Below are 19,379 nucleotides of genomic sequence, written 5' to 3' on the forward strand. Positions count from 1 at the left end.
CGTGTGCTCTTCTGACAGCCAGTCAGGCAACCCATGTTGACTTTTTATTGGAACCTAGATATTTTTGTGTTATGAGATTGAATAAAAATTTAAACTTCTGTTTTAACTTTCTGTGAACTGCTTTGGCATGGGAAAGGGAGGTGGGACTTCATGACCCTCCTCCACCAGCTCTAATCTCTGGCTTTGAGATTCCCCCCTCTGCAATGCTCCCTACAGCACAGTGCAGGAAACTATCTCTAGGTTCGTGGCCATTCTGAGTTAATTTTTGTATAAGGTGTTAGATGTAGGTTGTTTTATTTTGTGCCTATTGCTCTAGCGTTTGTTGAAAAGACTGTCTTTCCTCCATTGAATTGTTTTGGTATCTTTGTCAAAAAAAAAAAAAAAAGAGTTGGGCACACCTCTCAGTAAACTGAGGCTATCATAGGGCTCATCTCATTTATTTCCCTTTTCTCATTTAACGAAGTTCTGTACTACTTGCTTTTCAATATCCATAAACATTTTTTATAATTTTGTCTGGTTTTTTAGTTGTTTATAATGGGAAGGTGATTTCTGTCGGTGGAAGTAGAAGTCTTTCTGAACCAGTTTTTCAGCTGGAAACAACTGATGTAAGAGGCTAGGCCCCTAGAACAGCATGACCCTCTTGCAGGTCCAGCATAATATGTCCTGGACCATATGGACATTCCACAGATCATCACATTACTTCATTCAAGGTAATAATTCCCCTGGTCCTATAAGGACTTACGACCATTTGCTTAATACATGCTGGAGAAAGAGGCACAACCATTTGAGGAACTGTTGTATACAGGGTCTTATCTGATACTGATGTCCATGGATCTGAAGCATCATCATGGCCTCCTGGTAGAGTGGCAATGTATGGGGATGGGGGTGACAAATGTATTCCAGACCCAGGTCTAGCTCTCAGTGGTCCTACTGGGTTCGTAGATCCACCCAACGGTCATTTCACTGGTCCTTAATGGGTAACTGAGATGGATATATTTGATAGTTGGCAGAACTACACTAACTATGATAGGGTTAGAAAGGCCAGCACGAAGCTCCTGAAGTTGCTGCTACCATCTCAGGCCAAGATAATAAAAACTACCATAGTAGTGGCCCTCTTGCAGATCTAAAGGATGCAGGGATGGTGGGCCCATTAAAACACTATTTAATTCACTAGTCTGGTCCCTGGTAAAATAAGAAAGTTCTTGGAAGATCTCAATCAAGTCATTTCAATTGTATCTGCTGTGCTAAATGCTAAATGTGGTGTCTTTGCTAGAGATTAACACAGCCGCAGGTACATGATAGGTGGCCATTAATCTGAGCAATATATTCTTTTCCATCTCTGTAAGAAAGGACCATAAAAAGTACTTTCACTACTGGGATGAGCAGGAATAGTCTTGCACCTGGACCATGTAAAACCTCCCACCCTGTCATAATATGTCCTGGACCATATGGACATTCCACAGATCATCACGTTACTTCATTGATGACATCATGGTAATTGTACAGGATGAGCAAGAAATGGCAAGTGCACTAGAGGCCTTGATAGGATAAACATCCTTCAAGTAGTGGTACATAAAACTGCAAATACCCAGTAATGTTTTTAGAGGTCCAGTGGTCTGGACCATGCCAGGATGTTCCCTCCAAAGTAAAGGAGAAATTTTACTTCTCACATCTCACTCCCAAGAAGGGAACACAGTACCTGACAAACCTCACTGGGGTCTACAGACAGCATATTCCACACTTGGAAATACTGTTCTGACACATGTATCAATTCTGATAATGGACAGATGCAGTCATGGCCTGCAAGGGCATAATGACCAGGTACCTTATCAGGTAACCTATTTGGACCAGAAGTACAAGTTGAGGGGGTGTGGGTAGGAATCTAGATGGGGAGTAGAGAAGGGAGACGAGTACCAGTGCAGACAGGGTAAGTTACAGCAGCAGGGGCTATGGCCTGTCCCAGACCTTCCTCTGTTAACCAGTTTTCCCAGGAAAAGAGGCCCATCAAATCCTGAAGGGATCACTCTAGAACTCAAGAAACAATGGCTCCGAACAGCACGAAAGGTGGACTATAGTGAAGACCTAGTGTGCTGCCCAGATTCCCCGCTTCAGGACTGAAGCACTCATTTCCCAAGCTGCTGAGAATGCGGACGGTGCTCTTCTGAGTCCCCTTGGGAGCTGCCTTTTCCCGAAGTCAGACACCTCACCCAAGAACATGGCCCCTTTTTAGCCAATGTGGGGGTACGTATGTGGCCACTTGCCTCAATAGAGTACACATTTCCACACAGCCATCCTAGCTTGAGTGAGAGGGACTGACGGAGGTCTTTGTTGAGACCAGCTTAACCTCCTCCTCTACCGAGTCTTCCTGGACTCCCCTACAGGTGTCAACCCAGTCTAAGATCCCTTCATCATAAACTTCCTGCACACAAATTTCCAATTCAGTCTGTTTCGCCAGGAACTTACACTATGACAAATATTTAAACACTTTTGAGATGAGCTGTGTGGAATGTTGTGGTTGTTGCTCAGGCAGTTTCAGAGATGTTCTGATGGGGACATGGTGGTGTGGAAAGATGTGTTAAATGAGCTTTTCACCAGTAACAGTAGGGATGAAGATCATTGAAATGGCAGATTTCAAACAACACCAGTCGTAAGTTTCAACATACCTTGAGTTATGGAGTCTGCTGGCTAGTGTGTGGCTGGCTAGTTTTCAGCACAACTGATGATAGACTTCTATCAGTTGGGATGGCCTCATGTGAACCAAAGTGCTTAACGGACTCATAGTGGTAGATGAGCTCAAACATTAGGTTAGAAACTAGTCTCTCTGAGCTTCTGATAAAGACAGCAAAGAGTCATAAATTGTGTGACCTCACATTGTATTGGAGTGACTAGCACAATCCATTTGTCAGCAGTTGGATCTTTTTTCCACTTGTAGACCTTGAACTTAGGCAGAATTATCTACTTCCCTTATCTCCTATCAAGATACCTGTTCCATAATTACCCAATGACTAGCCCTATATCTTAACCTTGCTCTGGAAACCAAGATGCCATCTTTTTCAAAATTTCAGGGTTACAGAAACAAAGTAAGTTCCCTTTTTAAGCTTTTTTCATTGCAGCTGCATTTTCTCCAACAATTACCCTTAGGCCTTATTTGGATCCCTTTAGAAAAGTGCTTATTCGTATTTATAGCTTTATAAATATACCTAACAAAAATGACTTTTAAGACCTAAGACATATCAGCTTGTTAAGTAATTTGCCCATAGCACCCACGGGATATAGCCTATAGATGAATTTTATTTTCCCTTCCTTTTTAGCACCAAACCCCAGTAGCTCAAGAGTACAACCTACTTGGAAGTTCTGCCCCCAGTCTACTCATGCCCAATAAACAGCATCTGAGAACACAATCTCTCTAGTCAATGGTTTTGTAATAGCACTGCATGGTGACAAACGGTAGCTATACAGCATAATGTATAGAATTACCCAATCACTACGCTGTACACCTGAGGATGTAACACGGTGTTGTCAACTATACATTAAAAAAACCTAAAAATTAAAAAGGTAAAATTTATCAAAACTTACGCACACATGTAAAGACCATACATGGTGCCATTTGCTTGAGAGAAATGTAAATAAAGGTGCAGTACTAAATCATAACTGCATAAAATTAACTGTAAAGACTGTAATAAACTAAAAAATAAGTAAAAACACAATCTCTTTATTTCCTCTTGAGATACAAATGTTCAATGTGTATGAGAATGAGCCTAGTGACAGAGACAGTGACTAGCTCTTCCATTTGTTCCAGTGAATTTCAGGCTAAATAAGATCCAGACTGTTTCCATCTGTTAATATTCAGCTTATCAAATCTACAGCCTGGTACTCCTTGAGCAGGACTACCCCAGTAAGGCCAGATGTGGTAACAGTCCAAGACAGAGGTGGAAAATACGGAGGATTCAACGTGTATATGCAGTTTCGGCTGTTGTCTCCATATGCTCTGTAAAATTCCACTATTTCGTCAGAGCTGGGAGTTGATCAGGGTGATGGCCCATCGTTGCTCCACTGCTCCTGATTCAGCTCTTCTTTTTTGCTTATTCATTTTGGGGAGAGAGTGTGAGTGGGGGAGGGGCAGGGAGAGAGGAGGACAGAGGATCCAAAGCAGGCTCTGCACCGACAGCACAGAGCTCAATGTGGGGCTCGAACTCACCAACCGAGAGACCATGACCTGAGCTAAAGTCAGATGCTCAACTGACTGTGCCCTCCAGGGGCCCCTGATTCTGCTCGTCTGATTTTGAGGGACAGTAGATTCAGAAAGTCTGGGAGCTGGTGGGGGCCATTCCCTTGGCAGCTTGTTGGGCTAACCAGTACTTGTATCTTTTGGTCTTGGGCCTCTCAAAGTTCACCACAGACATAGGTACCCTCACAGTGTCAAGTCCATTTACCTGTACACAAAACCAAAGGAATCCTCAGAGGTTAGTTGGGCAGATAAGAGCTAATACCAAGCTTTTTACCCAGCCAGAAAAAAGGAGACAGGACGTGAAATACTCACCGTCACCTCACACCAGTACTTGCCCCACTGTGTAATGGGTTCTTCTGGTAACTTTAATGCATGTGGGGCGACCACAACACCAAGCTGCAAAAAAGTCAAAGCCAAAAGGAGCTCTGTTTATGTTGATGTAACTCTAGGCAACCTCAAAGAAGGTTCTGGAATTTCCTGTACAGGAATGAATAAAACTGAGTTTACCCTGGCTGATACCATGTTTACCCTCCACAGATAGTGGCAGAGAAACTCAGTCCCAATTTCTCAGAAAGGGAGGAGGATCCACCAAAGAGAAACAGGGCTTGAGACCAAAATTACTTCCTCCACACAAGAGTAGAAACTCCACAGTGGGTCACATTTCCCAGGTTTTTCCTAGAGAGGAAATAAATGATGCCACCATCTTTTCCTATCAGTCTTCAAATTTTGACCACCCTTACTCTTTAGTCATTTCCCTTCTTCAACCCTGCAACCAAGGACACTTTCCCTAACTCCAGCTGGATGATCACACCCTTTCCTAACGAAGGGATCGATCCTGGGCCTCCTTCCCAGGGGTAGCTTCTGCCCTCAGAGGGACAGTGGTGCTTGGTGCTTGGGAACACTCACATTTTTGAAGAAATGGCGGGCAACTATTTCAGGGTTTAGTTCCCATTTGACGTTGTTTTTCATCCCCACCTCCAGGTGACAGCTTTTGAGAAACGTCACTGTCTGATAGGAAATATAAACAGGGGCTAGGTTAGAGTTGGAATCAAAGGAGAAGAAACATGTTAGCAAAAGGCACAAGGTCTGAATTCAGGAAAGAGGCACAATGTCTGCCTCACAAGCATACAGGTGAGAAGATGAATAGGAAAGCGAATATTTCTACTGCCTCAAGGCTGATTCTGTACAAAGAAGGAGAATGTCACCTATTCCTGGTTGTTCCTAAGCAAGGAGAAACAGGCCATGTCAAAGTTAGACTTATCAATGGGGACCACTGATACACCCCAGGATAGAATGGCTTTCGTAGACCATTTTAACCCAATACTTCTGGCCCTTCAGTCCCACCTCTATCCTTTCTGCTTATAGAATGAAATATAAATTCATCAGCCGAGGATTCAAAATGTTTTACAAATCTCACCCCAACTCCCTTTACAGCCATAAGTATTATCCTGTATGAGTCCTCTGTTTTTGCTAGACTGGTCTACCTTTTATGTTAAAGCGTACCTTAATTATCTACGTACACTTTTTCTTCCTTAAGAATACCTTTCCCACCCTCCTGGCCTATCCAAAGCCTACTAATCCCACAGGGGCCAATCTAATCCCATCTGAAGAAAAGCCCTCTCCATCACTCTAATCCTTTTTGGTCCATGTCATTCTTCTAATCTACTGCCTTGAAGTTACTGATCACTTTCTCATGTGTCTCATGTTTTTTGTGACTTGTCTGTAAACATCTATGGAGGCAGAGCCCTCATCTCACACTTTTCCATGGGTCCCCTACTACCTGGGTTGGGGCTTTACTCAATAAGCTAGGGCACTTCACCCAACACATCAGGATCTCCCAGGAGGTCTCAAAACCAGTTTTGGCAGCCAAGCATTTCCCCTTTCTCCTACACGTGTGTCTGCAATCAGGATACTTCAAGGAAATCAAGGAGCCTCTCAGGAAGAGGCTGGTAACTCCTTAAGTGACAAATAAGTAAGAACTTTCCATGTTTTTACTCACCATCTCACCCGCCCTGGTCTGGATCCTCTCTAATTTTCCTTCTTGTCTCAGCTAGAAAAAGAAAGTTAAAGGTGAAAAAAATGAAAAGAAAAATGAGTCCATGATAAATATCAAACTCTTATTATGCTGGACATAGGCTGGGTTTCTGGATTCCTATTCTTCTAATCCCTATTTCGTTTTTAAGTTAAATATCAAAGGGAAGGAAGTTGCTAGAAGAAATCTTAAGGTTTTATTCTTCCAAGTCCCTCTGCTCACCAATTTCTCCTCTTCAAAGAGTTTCTTGTTTTCAGGGGATGCATATACAGCCAGACCTTGAGGCAACAGTCGATTCCGGCCCAAAGGTTTCTTCACTGAGACCAGGTCACCCCGGACTCCAAGTCCTGCCAAGGAGAACAGACACTGGATCAGATGACCTCCTAAAGAGGCGATGATCAAAGACACACCTCTTATTCTCTCACAGTACTTATTCCTCCTAGAAAAAATATTAATACTCACTAAGAACAACACTTAAGGGACTTCTAATTAGTTTTTTTACGGCCTGATTTAGAAGTTTCACATTCCCTGTACAAAGTGAGAGTTGTCCCATCACAGGGTTTCAGTCATTGTAGCACATGCTGTTAGGCCTCCTTTCCCCTCTACACAGTTGCCCCATTCGCGTTCCTTTTTCTATGCAGGAGGCCAATGGCACAATCACAGTACTTTTTATGGCTTCCTCTCCTCAAATACAGAGCAGATCATTTCTACAAACGGCGAGAAATAGCTAAACGGGGAGGGCAGGAAAGAGCTGACGCCAAACGGGGCCAGCCTGAGGTAGGAGATACCTTTGCCGGGCCTTACCTACCACCGACTGGGTGAGGATGAGCTCCAGGTTGCCTTTGGGCCCGTGTTTCGTGTCCTCTACCAGCTTGTAGACGCGGTGTCGCCGGTGCAGGCGCGGCTTCCGGCCGTCTCCAGCCAACGGTACCTTCCACCAACGCTCCACGATGACCGTGCCCTGGCAGTCGGGGAGCGGGGGTGAGCGAGTCTCCCGGGGAAACTCCTGGCGCCCTTGGGCGCCGGCACAATGTGAACCCGCCACCCTCAGGCCGGAACCCCTCGGAAGCAATACTCGGGCGTAAAGAGCCCCGCTGGAGGCGAGGACCGCCACGGCTCAGAGCTGGGCCTCACCCGACTGTGAGAGAGGCTGAAGCCGCGCTCCGGGCCGGGGGCGGCCCCCGCGAGCGGCAGCCGCAGCAGCTCCCGGACGGCTCCTCGCAGCAACACCCACGCCCCAGCCGCCGCCATGTTCCCGGCGCCGAGGGAGAGCGGAGGAGGCCCCCGGCGCCGGCGCAGGAAAGGCCCCAGCGGCTGCCCGCGGCGCGCCTGAGCCGCCGCTGCTCCCGCCGGCGAAGCCGAGGGGCAGGCCCGGCCCGGGTCTGACCGGCCTCCCAGCCAGGGTCTGGGTCGACGCTCCGTGCTTCAGCGCTGCCTCATCCCCTCTTCACTGTTTCTTCTCGGGGCAGGAACGCCCGTAGTTATTGGCAGATCATGGAGGGAGCTGGAAAAGGCACCGTGTCCCTCTTGGCTTCGCTTTAAAATGGGGGCTTCGGTTTAGCTGCAGCAGCTCTGAGGGTTCCAGCTCTGGCATTCTGTGATAACCGGATGCTGAGGGAAGAGGGACGCTGCTTTCCCTTTTACTTACTGCAGATCTGCCTAAAAGTGGGGGAGGGATGGGATCCTCTGGAAAACTATGGCAGCCCCGGGAGGAGGCTAACCCTTAATCTTTACACCTGCGGTATTTAAGCTCGTGTTTAAAGCAGAATTCAAAATCACAAGGGAGATGAGCCACAGAAAAAGAAAACTGTGGTAGAGTCTGGACCGTTCGAGAGTCTCAAGCCCTCGAGAGAAGACCATCTAGATGGGATCAGCAGGGTCTGTTTTGGCAGCGGAGATTGTGTAAGGGCGCTCTCAGCATCGTGTTGTTTTACTTGTTTGACCGGTAAACGTTGTCCCTCCTCCTAATTGCGCTTTCCTCGCTTAGCTTCCAGGACACCAGTTTTGTTTTTGTTTTCTTCCTACTTCACCAGTTTTCACAGTCTCCTTGCTTGGTTTCTCCTTTTCTCCGAACTTCTTAGGGTGCCGCCTAGGACAGTCTTTGGATCTTTTCTTAGTATACACCCCCGCTTTGATCTCCTTCAGTCTTGATGACTTCCAAAGTTCTCCATCCTAGACTTCTCCTAACTTCGCCCAACTCGAATAGCCTGCTGTTTACTCCTCTTCTTGTGTGTCTAGTGGACACTTCAAAGTTAATATGCTCCAAACTAAACCCGTCTCTAGAGCCTACTTCAAACTGTCTCACCTTGCAACCTTACCCATCTCAGTTGATGGCAACTTCTTTCAGTTCTTGGACTCAACTTCTTTCTCTCATGCTCCAGGAAATCCTGTGGGTTCTATCTTTAAACGATTTCCAGAATCCAGCCACTTCGCACCACCTTCAGTGCTTCAGCCTGGAATAAGACACCATCTTTCTCCTGGATCACTGTAGTAGTCAGTCTCTTGGCAAATCTCCTTTAATGCTCCCCAGTTTATTTACAACACAACAGTCAGGATCTTTTAAAAAACATAGATAATATCATATCACTCCTCTACTCAAAACTTCACAGTGACTTCCCTCACACTGTAGTCTACAAGGCTTTCCCAAATCTGGCCCATTAGCTCTCTGACCTCACCTCCTGCTTTCCTCAGAACTTACACCGCAGCCTCCCTGCTGTTTCTTGAAACACCGGGCACTCTCTTCAGGGCTTTTACATCCACTGTTGCGTAGGCACGGAATCCTCTTATCCCCAGATGCTTGGCTGACTCCCTCACTTCCTTTAAGTCTTTGATTAAATGCCATCTTTTCAATGAGGCCTACTTGGATCACTGTATTTGTTTCCCCAGCCTGCCCCACCCCCTTCACCTCCTGACCTTCCTTTATCCTGCTCTTTTCTCCATAGCAGTTCTCATTGAACATCCTAAGTTTTCTTACAATGTTTACTGTTTTCTTTTGTCTTCTCACTGTTAGAAGCTAAATTCCATTAGGCAGAGATCTTCGTTTATTGGTGGATCTCGGCACCTAGAATTCTGCCTGGCTTTCAGTAGGCCTTCAATAAATATTTGTTGAATGAAATGAGTGAATGAATATGCAGAGGTCTCAAACTGGTGGCCCCAGAATCAAATTTTGCTCACAATGTTGATTTTTTTTTAATCAACAGCTTTTATTTTTTAATAACCACTCCTTTTAAAAATTTGGAGGAATTTAGCACAAAAATCTATCTTTCCATTTTATGTTGAAAAATCATATCATCTGGAAGCACTGAGTCTGCATTTCTGCAACTGGATGAAACTGAGTTGTCAGCTTATTTTAGACAGTATATGAGCTTTCCATTTTGCTACAGCCCCACCCAGCAGCTCCATTAATTTCCATTAGCTGTCTTGGCTCCTAAAGGCATTTATAGTTTGCAATTTCTACCCTCCAGGGCAATGAGAAAGTTCAACAATGTGTAGCACCCCTGGATTATTAAAGGTAGGGATGACAATAAAAATATTGAATTGATAGGAACTGAGAACCAATGAATCAAGTCAGGCATTGGATCAGGGCTTTGGAAACCTATAGTGTCAGACACCAACCATTTAGTTGCTGAAGTGGGATGTGTGTGGTGTGTGTTACATGAGTGTGCGCACATGCACGCGTGCCGCTGGAATAAGGGGCCAGGTTGAGGGCACTCAACAAGTGTTCAGGCAGGGCTATTCACCAATCAGTACAGAAGCTAAAGTACTGGTACAATTAAAAAAAAAAATCACTGGTACAGCCATGAAGTACATACTAGGTGAGTAGGAGGCTTAGTTAAGGGGGTTGGGTGGGGTGGAGGAGCAGCAGAGTGGAGTCTTGAAGTGACATAGGGCTGACCCTTTGCCCATGTCATAGTGCCTACCGGGTCACAATGACACCAGGCTGCCTAACCCCTGCCACTCATCTCTGAACCTCACTTTGCCGCAGGGAGGCACTGAACTGAGAAACTGCCTTGTAACAGGTTGCGCCCTTCTATCTTCTCCCTTTCTTATATCAAGAGGGGAAAAACACGGAACTACCTCTACCCGATCTGGTCACCATACGCCTATTACCTTTACTGTTACAAATACCGGATCACCCTCCGGGAGAAGATGCTGCCTTGTTATAAAAGGTACTTGTTTTCCTCTCTACTTGTAGTTGTCTACATAAACTGTCAGGAAAAATAAGAGAATTTGAAGGAACTTCCCAAGTGGCAAGAGATAATAATAGCAAAATAGGATGGAAGGCTGGCATGGAACTTAAAATTTTCCCACCTGGCTGGCCTGGGAGAATGGAAGCAGATAGGCTCATCCACAAAAGATAGTGCCAGAGCCTGGTCCTATGTACCTGGAAGTTATGAACCCCCTCCCCTTCTCAGATGCAGAGGTAAACTAATTTGGGCCCCCTTTTCCTAACCAGCATCATATATAAGGAACGGGAGGACTTGACACTCCGGCCCCGTTACTGCCTTCAGTGCTCCTGAGTCCCCAGCAGGCCTCCAGGGGGTCAGAAGCACCGAGCAGGGTGACCACGACCAGCTTAAAGAATTATACTCGGTAAGTGGACTGCACACTGATGCTGTCCGGGGGCGGCCCCTGGCTTGCTGTAATGACACCTTAGGGAGAAGGGGCATAATTAGCTAACTGGAGAACAAATTTTAGATCTCGAGGCTCACGCAGAACAGCTACTTGCTTTGGAAACAAGAATTCTGGCCCAGAGATATTAAGTCAAGATCACAGAGCTGGTGGTGAGAAGCAGGATGGGGAAAGAGGAGGTTGGAACAAAGAGCAGAACGAATTAAGAGTTCTGGGACGGAAACTTGTTTAGATGCCAAGAGGGGACTAGAACCTAGAACTCCTCGACTTGGCCCTGTACCATACTACAATAACATGCCTGTGGGTGACCTCTGCATTTTAACTGAGAAATCCGAGAATTCAGAGAAAACCCCCATGATGTAAAAAAAAAAGTGGAAGAGCACGGTCAGTGAGTCCGTAAACAGATGACATGGCATTGTTTAAAGAATAAGCTCCCCGGGGCGCCTGGGTGGCGCAGTCGGTTAAGCGTCCGACTTCAGCCAGGTCACGATCTCGCGGTCCGGGAGTTCGAGTCCCGCGTCAGGCTCTGGGCTGATGGCTCAGAGCCTGGAGCCTGTTTCCGATTCTGTGTGTCCCTCTCTCTCTGCCCCTCCCCCGTTCATGCTCTGTCTCTCTCTGTCCCAAAAATAAATAAATGTTGAAAAAAAAATTAAAAAAAAAAAAAAAAGAATAAGCTCCCTAGGGGTGCCTGGCTGGCTCAGTTGGTGGAACATGCGACTCTTGATCTCTGGATTGTGAGTTCGAGCCCCATGTTGGGTGTGATTAAAAATCTTAAAAACAAAACAAAAACAAAGCTCTGTAATGTAAATATGTTTCTGAAGTGTTGGTGCACCCCTCGGGTGAGGTTAGCAGGCAGTGATATTGCAACTGCATTGACTGCTTTCCAGATTGGTATCAAGGAAAACTCCACAATAGAGAATTAGGTCCTAGGACTAAGGGACAGAGTGAGGATTTGGCTCCAATTCGGTCAGCCCCAAATTTGCTTCCTCAGACACAGCCAAATTGGCCTGAGATCTGACCTGAGGACTAGATGAGAACAGGAGACTGTGTTACTCTTTTGTTCCCTTTCCAGGCTGGGAACCTGACGGTGCTGGCTACTGACCCCCTGCTTCACCAGGATCCAGTACAGTTAGACTTCCACTTCCGCTGCACTCCCCAAACCTCTACCCATTGGCACGGCCTTCTCTGTGATCATCGACTTTTCCTGGATATCCCATATCAGGCCTTGGATCAAGGCAACTGGGAAAGGTGACTGAGCCCTGATAGGAAAGTGGGGTGGGTGAGCGGGGAAGAGGCAGGAGGGTCCCTTCTTTCATCATGTCATAATCAGGTGGTGGGCATGCTAACCCATGAGGGTGGATTCAGGAGCTAGATACTTTCACACCACCGAACTGGCATGCAGGCAAGCCCGTGAGCTGAGCCACGATCTGGGCTTCAAGGGAGAAGAGCCCCCAGGGAGATTGATGGACCCCGATTCAGAAACACAGAAGGGAGGATCAACAACAGGATGTGTCTTCGGACTGTCTTTCTAGAGTGGCTCCTTCTCCCCAGGCCCCTCTAGGATATGGAGGTCAGTCCTGTTGTAATCCCTGGGCTTCAGAGAAACATTTACCAACACCAGCTTATCAACTTTCATTTCCTGGCTTGGGTCAGGAAAAAATTGAGCCATGAGGTTTCTTCTACTCAAGTAGGTGTTTGGATTTTGAATTCACTAAATATTTCATCAACTAGGATTCCTCTTTCTGGCCCCTAGTTTGACTGCAACACTGGAGTATGTGGAGGAGAAGACCAACGTGGACTTGGTGTTTGTAAGCTTCCAAAATAACCGGAATGACAGAGGTAGGGATTGGCAGTCCTTCCTGGCCCCTGGTGCTGAAGTAGCTGACAGCAACTTTTCCTTTGTAGGAGACCCTCTTCCCCGACTTTTTAAAAAAGATCACACTCATACACATTTCAGGGATTTAACCACCATCATCCCCACCCCCATTCCAAGGAAATGAAGGCAACTAGCACTCTGTTCTCAGATTACACTTGGATTATGAGGAAAGCCTCGAAGGTAGATTTCAGAAGCCAGATCGAGGAAGCACTGGTGACGTTAACAGAACTATTCAAGGCATGTAGCTGGTAGGACAGAAAGGACCTCAAATGTATTAAGCACCTACAGTGTTAAAGTGTTGGGTATAGGGCCAGGAAGATAGGAATGGGTTTATCCGGATGCTTGGAGCACACGTTCCAGAAACTACGACCTCCTCCCTCCTCCTCCCCCCTCCTCCCCCGCTTCTGTGGGACAGAAGATGGTCAAGAGCTTAGTACACCATCATTGTTAGGCATTTCATGATCATCTTATTTAATCAAATTCTGAGGAAGATCACCATCTTATAAATGGGAAAACTAAAGCTCCGAAAGGGTAACTTGTACAGTGTCACAAAGCTTTAGCAAGCCTTAGAGCCAGGGGTGGAGTGTAGGTTTGTTAGTCCAAAGCAGATCACCCTAATGCTTGCACTACATGGCTTCCCTTCAGCCACTCCCTAAAGAAGCCAAATCCAGGGAAAGTTGTATAGAGCCTCAAAAAATGTTCTAATTTTTTTTCACAGGTGCCCTGCTACGGGCCTTCAGCTACATGGGCTTTGAGGTGGTCAGACCAGATCACCCTGTCCTCCCTCCCTGGGACAATGTCATCTTTATGGTGTATCCCCTTGAAAGGGAACTTGGCCACCTGCCCAGTGAGCCTCCCTGAACATGCCTATTCCTGTTGAGGGGCTGGGAGCCTTGACCAGTGGGAACCAGGATGTGATTCAGGACACCTTTCATCCTAGAAATAAAGGGTAGTGCAATCCTCAAGTGTTCACTATTTCTTGGGGGTGTGGGGGAAGGCAGGGTTGGCTGTAGTGGAACATTAGCCTTACAGAACTGAATTCACTATAGAATAAACGTTTAATGATGGAAAAGTCAGAGGGAAGAGAGCCAAGGATTTTAGGTTCCTTTGCTTTCCCCTCTACTCCAAAATCCATTTACTTATTCTAACCAGTAACTGTGTACTTGCCAAGAGCAAAAGCCAGGGACTAGGGAATTCAGAAAGACAAGCCTTGTTGGGAGTTTTTCCTTCACATATTTCAGATTGGATTAGAGGCAAGTATGAATTCCTTCTCTTTGGATGTGGAGAAAATCCAAGAAGGTAGCTGGACCCCACAGCTTTGGCTCAAGGGGAGGATTTCAAAAGACAAAATAAGAAATATGGAATAGAAGAGGGTGTTCCAGACAAGGACAGGATGTGTTGGAGCCCATCCAACTGGGACATGAACTGATGAGACATAAAGGCCACATAAATGGAACAGACATGTACTCACGGGAAGAAGCCACGGCTAAGAATGAGGCACTGCTTGTTTTCCTCAGCAAGAAGTTCTACCAATGAATTACATCAGGGCCTCCTTTAAGAGTGAAGGCCAAGGGGCCAAGGAGCCTGGTGACTGACTAGTGGGCCTCGCGACCCTGTTGTGGAGCAGTTGCCAACCCCAGGGCTGAGCCTGCTTCGGGGGGGAGGGGGGGACCGCGGTAGTTCACTGCAGCCAAGGTCCGAAACCTTGTCAAATCAATGGCAGCCCTCCAAGGATTCTTCCAAGATCCCACAAACTCATCAGAGAGGCTCCTTCACTGGAGCCTTTCTCTAACACACGGTAGTGAGAGTTTTCTGAGAAAATAAATTTTGAAAATTTTGGCTATGGGAAAACCCATGCGGTATATAGGTAGGCCTAATTACTAGATTAAAAAAACAAAACCCTGCATAAAGCATCCTCATGTGCTAGTTTTAAGTTTTGTAGTTCATCTTACAGATCCTTAAAAAGCCCTCCCTGTTCATCGGCCATTACCCCACCACTCGCATTACTACACACTTACACTTGCTGCCAAGTCCCTTTCACAGCTCTCACTGGCTGAATGCTACTGGCACGATGCAGGGGTGTGTGAAGACATGGCCTCCTGGAAGGCTTACAGTAAGGTCATAGTGGAGACCTACCAGAACCCAGGCCTCTTCCAAATACCTAGTTTGGGTGGGGTCCTTATTCACAAAGCCCAAACCTAAACTGGTTTGGTTCTTAGTGAATGTTTAATTCTGAAATACCTTTAGGGAAAGGATAGGATCTGTGCATGGGATGGACACTCGCTTCAAAGACGGGCCCTCCACGTAAGGTGTGCGACAAATTCCAGGACCCATACTCCTGCTTCTACCTTGATTCAACCAACATTTAGTTTTAGATCTTTCTTGAGAACTTTATTCATCAAAGAATCCCCCAAATGATTTAAACGGCTATGGAAGTTCTCTTTCACTTCATGGAGGGGTGTGTGTGTATACATATAGCTACTACACTAGCACTTTACAGTATTTCCTGAAATGCCCTCTTTGTCTAACTTGTATTTTAACCAAAGTTAACAGGGAAATAGCTGGAGCACTGTTTCAAAAAACCTACCTCCAATAACATTTCAGCAGTTGAGGCTGGGAGGCAGTGTTCTCTTCCCATTTCCTGAGGCTTTTTAATATAATCATGCCGATTTGTGCCTGTGCCTCCCAACTCAACTGCGGTCTTTGAGCTAACCACTCAAAAACCTCCTTTAATTAACAGAGTCACCTGAGGAGGTGAGTCAGAAGTCTGCAGAATCATCACTTCCACTGGCCAAAACCTGCCTGCTTTCCAGCCTCAAAAAGGACACAGCCTTGCAGAAGCATACAATAATCGCCTGGCAGAGAGCAGCGGACCAGAGGCTGAGCAGCCTGGAAGCAAACTCGAAGAAGATGGGGTCGGGCAGGTGGAGAAGGGACATGTACTTGTCCTCTTCTCCACCCCACACTCTTTGTGGTAGTCCAACAGAAGGAGAGCGTGCATTTGGTCCACAGCAAGCCAGATCATGTAGGTAATGGAGGAAGGACTGCATTGATCCCTTTATCACAGGCTCCTCTCTCCAGGCACCAAATCCTGCCAAGACACAAACACACAGACACAAAAGTCTGAATAGGCTCAACCTGAGAACGAGTGAAACTGCAGGAAAGCAGCTGTAGTCATGCTAAGATGGGCTAGGGAAGGGAGGACAGAGCAAGCCCCAGCTGTCCCCTGGTTACTTTCCTGTTGCTAGACAGAGGAGAGGTGCACTCACACGGCACAGCAGACGGCGTCAGCTGACTTCACAGTAAGTAGTCCTCTTCAAGATTATCATCACCAGACACAGAGGCAGCTTCTGCTTAGCAGAAAGGGGAGGAAGTTAGGCATGGCCACTGAGACTCAGGGAATACGGACTTCTTGGTTCCCCGTGGCCGCTTGTTAAGAGCTAAGTCTTAACATTGTCCCTAGTGTGGAGACCCACTGAAAACCAGTAATTCCCAAAGATGCTCTGGGGAGGAAATGTGGTTTGTACCTGACAAGCTGAGGCAGGACAGGGTATTTGCTATTTCTCCAGGGCTCTTCCTGGTCTCAGCGAGCATGCTGCCGAGAGAGACCTCTGTTTCTGTGGCCTGCAGGGATGAAGACAAGAGAAGACTGTAGTGGCTGGTGGGAAAGGAGAGGCCGCCCTCTCATTTTGTCCTCAGGCTCTGGTTAAGGCAGTGGAGTCAGATAGCTGAGAGGAAAGCCCTCCATAGCACGTCACGTGTGACCAGAAGCCCTCCCGTCTCCCGGGGCAGACTCGCCCCGGGGCAGCACATTACATGTACTCACCACATCGTGCAACATGTCTGGGATGGCTCTGTTTTCTTCCATGTCTTCAGGAAGTTCAACTGCATATCCTTTACGAACTAATTCTAACCCAATATCAAGTTTCTGAGAAGAAAAATGCAAAGGGAATGATGTTCTCTGTAGAGAGGGGCATATCTGAGGTACCAGGACAGCAGGGTTAGGAGTGATACTTTAAAGACATTCCTTCAGGGGTGCCTGGGTGGCTCAGTCGGTTGAGCGTCCGACTTCAGCTCAGGTCATGATCTTGTAGCTTGTGAGTTCAAGCCCCGTGTCGGGCTCTGTGCTGACAGCTCAGAGCCTGGAGCCTCTTCAGATTCTGTGTCTTTCTCTCTCTCTCTGCCCCTCCCCCGCTCACACTGTCTCTCAAAAATAAACAAACATTAAAAAAAAATTAAAGACATTCCTTCAGTAAGCAGGATCTTAGGAGGCAGGAATAATAGCAAATATCAGATAAGGGCTTCTGGGAAAGAAAAAGTGAATGAGGATATAAATATACTGACGAGACGGTGAGCAATGAGTAGACCCCAGTCATACCTTCCCATTGCTAGTATCATATAAGTAAATCTTGGGCCAAGTTGAGATCCCAGTCTGGACATAGCTGGAGATCTTAGCCACCAGGGGCTTCCAGTCAGCACAGTGAGTGAGTCTGTCAAACTCATCCAAAGCTTCCTCTTCCCACTGTTCACCTGGCAAAAGATTGCAGGGAGAACCTAAGAAGGGGTCCCTACTGATGGGATGAGATTATACCCACCTATTTCTACTCCAAAAGACACCTATGTCTGCCTGCCAGGCGTGTTCCTGGTTACTGCTTTCTACTGCTGGGAGGGAAAAGACAACTGAGTGCCCAGAACTCAAAAAGCCTGGGAATGTGAGAAATCCTGCCAAGTGCTATAAGGAAGTTATTTTATTTGGAGGCAAGGTCAATAGGTATTGTGACCAATTTACCTGAGGGGGCGATCCGTGCCAGACTACATTCTATTGCTTGAAATGGAAGACTTAGGAAGTCACTCCTAAAGGAAAGAAACAAATTAGAATCCCAGTGCCAGAAGGGCCTCTTACAGTCTGTGTTTCTAGACATCACCAATGAACCCAAGGGAGAAGATAATCATCTGCTCTCTGTCAGCAGGCTCTCTTCCCAACCCCCCAGTGATGAGTGCCAAGAGCACACCACCTGCGATGGCCAGGGCTGAGTTAACAGCTGGGACTCCACCCCAGCCTCCACACTGACCTGAGTGCCCGGAGGTCCTTCAGTGGGCAATCGCCATTATCTCCAAAGTCAACGAAGTACAGGTCCAGGTTCCCATTCTCCAAAGTGCCAAGGACCCGAGCTCGGTACCAGGAGCCATTTGTAGGTAGAGGTGCTGCTACAATGTCTCCCACATGCACAGTCAAGTCTTCAGGCTGCACATGAGGAGGGGGATCAGGATTGGGAGAGTTAGGATGGGCAGGCTAAAAAACAGATAAGCAGTAAATACGAGGAGGAAAAAGAACAAGTAGTTGTTCCCTAGGAAAAAAAGAGAACATATCACAATAAAAAAGGCCCCCTTTTCATCAAACCCAACCCTGTCCCTATAGTAACTCACTAGACTGTTCTCATAGTGTTGGGTCATCTCACTGACAAGCTTATCCAGCTGCAGACTGCGGGAGCCAATGATCTGGATCCAGAAGTGGTTAGGGTGTTCAGAGGCAGACACGTAGACTTCCAGGAACTCATCGGCATGGAAGCAGAAGTCAGGACTAGGGACTAAATACAGGGATAAGCAAGTTAACCTACAGAATCCTCACCATCTAACCTGGTGACCATATTAAAACTATGGTTGAAATGGGGAGACTGGAGGTGCCTGGGTGGCTCAGTGGGTTGAGTACCCCATTCTTCATTTCAGCTCAGGTCATGATCCCAGGGTTGTGGGATTGAGCCCTGCATCAGGCTCCACACACAGCACGGGGCCTACTTAGGATTCTCTCTCCCTCTCTGCCCCTGTCCCCTGCTTGTGCTCTAAAATTAAAAAAAAAAAAAAAAAAAAAAAAGGGCAGACTGCATCAGAAGCGAGAGTTACAAAAATAACCAAGTGGCTATCACCATTTAAAAATGGCTGGAGGGATAACTGAATGATTCATATAAGAACATCCTGAAGAAAGGTGCTAAGCTGAGCTGTGTACCGTTCTATGTAACTCAGTAGTAAGTTTACACTTCTAGTCATCTGCCATGTATTCAAATCAGACATCAATTATAACTGCAACATGGACCAAAGGAAAGATGTGGGCCTGTTCCAGATCCTACTCTATCACTGACTCATTGTGTGACCCCCAAACAAGTCTATGAACCTCTTAGGGGGCCTGGTCTTCCCCGTCCATCCCCAAACCTATGCACAGAAGAGAATGCTCACAATCTTTTCATCCTCCTTGAATGGTGATGATTTTTAAAAGCAGTAATGAGATAAGCCAAAAAAAAATCAGGCTGAGTATTTTACTTGTTTAATAAATCTGTTTAGAAATGAATACCATGTAAATTCAATTACTTGATATATTACTCAGACTAGTTTCCTGTGAACTAGTATATTTCACTAGTATATTATCATTCTCCATCACTAGTCTGGTTTGTGTTATGAAAATTATTCATGGTTAGTAGTAACCCAAGTAAAATATCACCACACAAAAGGACTTCTGTGAAGAGGCTTATAAGTGCAGTCAAGAAAACAGAAATTATTTTTACTGCTTCCTTTTTTGGGTTGTCTAAGCCAGTATTTCTACCTTTCATATGGTAAAT

The 19,379-nt window shown here is 46.3% G+C and overlaps 3 protein-coding genes and 1 long non-coding RNA gene across 6 annotated transcripts in view; 1 reads left to right on the plus strand and 3 right to left on the minus strand.

Moving 5' to 3' along the window:
- LOC122481181 lies at positions 1–10,364 on the minus strand. Its single transcript, XR_006296780.1, has 3 exons — positions 10,259–10,364; positions 3,704–3,710; positions 1–11 (listed from the first exon to the last, which is right to left on the minus strand). It is a non-coding gene; the product is annotated as an uncharacterized LOC122481181 (long non-coding RNA).
- Positions 3,693–7,590, minus strand: MRPL9 (mitochondrial ribosomal protein L9). Of its 2 annotated transcripts, none has more exons than XM_043576338.1 (7): positions 7,395–7,590; positions 7,065–7,221; positions 6,483–6,607; positions 6,228–6,278; positions 5,135–5,236; positions 4,541–4,624; positions 3,693–4,433 (listed from the first exon to the last, which is right to left on the minus strand). In XM_043576338.1, exons 1-7 carry the CDS (start codon positions 7,509–7,511, stop codon positions 4,299–4,301), a joined length of 771 nt encoding a protein of 256 aa, XP_043432273.1. In that variant the 5' UTR covers positions 7,512–7,590; the 3' UTR covers positions 3,693–4,298. The 2 variants fall into 2 exon arrangements, with proteins under 2 accessions (XP_043432273.1, XP_043432274.1); XM_043576339.1 differs by having other exon boundaries at positions 3,693–4,456; positions 7,395–7,550.
- On the plus strand, positions 8,053–13,733 carry OAZ3 (ornithine decarboxylase antizyme 3). Its single transcript, XM_043576340.1, is given in 8 exon segments — positions 8,053–8,162; positions 9,725–9,771; positions 10,317–10,429; positions 10,717–10,777; positions 10,779–10,853; positions 11,965–12,140; positions 12,646–12,731; positions 13,487–13,733. Coding segments are annotated over 7 exon segments (681 nt in total). The 5' UTR covers positions 8,053–8,162; positions 9,725–9,744; the 3' UTR covers positions 13,630–13,733.
- Positions 13,213–19,379, minus strand: part of TDRKH (tudor and KH domain containing) — a 16,898-nt gene continuing 10,731 nt past the window's right edge. For both annotated transcript variants that reach the window (XM_043576336.1, XM_043576337.1), the window contains exons 7-14: positions 18,196–18,356; positions 17,841–18,013; positions 17,558–17,622; positions 17,147–17,298; positions 16,595–16,696; positions 16,296–16,392; positions 16,038–16,118; positions 13,213–15,859 (exon numbers count right to left, since the gene is read on the minus strand). In XM_043576336.1, coding sequence (XP_043432271.1) covers positions 16,066–16,118; positions 16,296–16,392; positions 16,595–16,696; positions 17,147–17,298; positions 17,558–17,622; positions 17,841–18,013; positions 18,196–18,356 — 803 coding nt within the window. In that variant the 3' untranslated portion in view covers positions 13,213–15,859; positions 16,038–16,065. The remainder of the gene's footprint in view (positions 15,860–16,037; positions 16,119–16,295; positions 16,393–16,594; positions 16,697–17,146; positions 17,299–17,557; positions 17,623–17,840; positions 18,014–18,195; positions 18,357–19,379) is intronic.

Source organism: Prionailurus bengalensis, chromosome C1, assembly GCF_016509475.1.
Source record: "Prionailurus bengalensis isolate Pbe53 chromosome C1, Fcat_Pben_1.1_paternal_pri, whole genome shotgun sequence".
Lineage (NCBI taxonomy): Eukaryota > Metazoa > Chordata > Mammalia > Carnivora > Felidae > Prionailurus > Prionailurus bengalensis.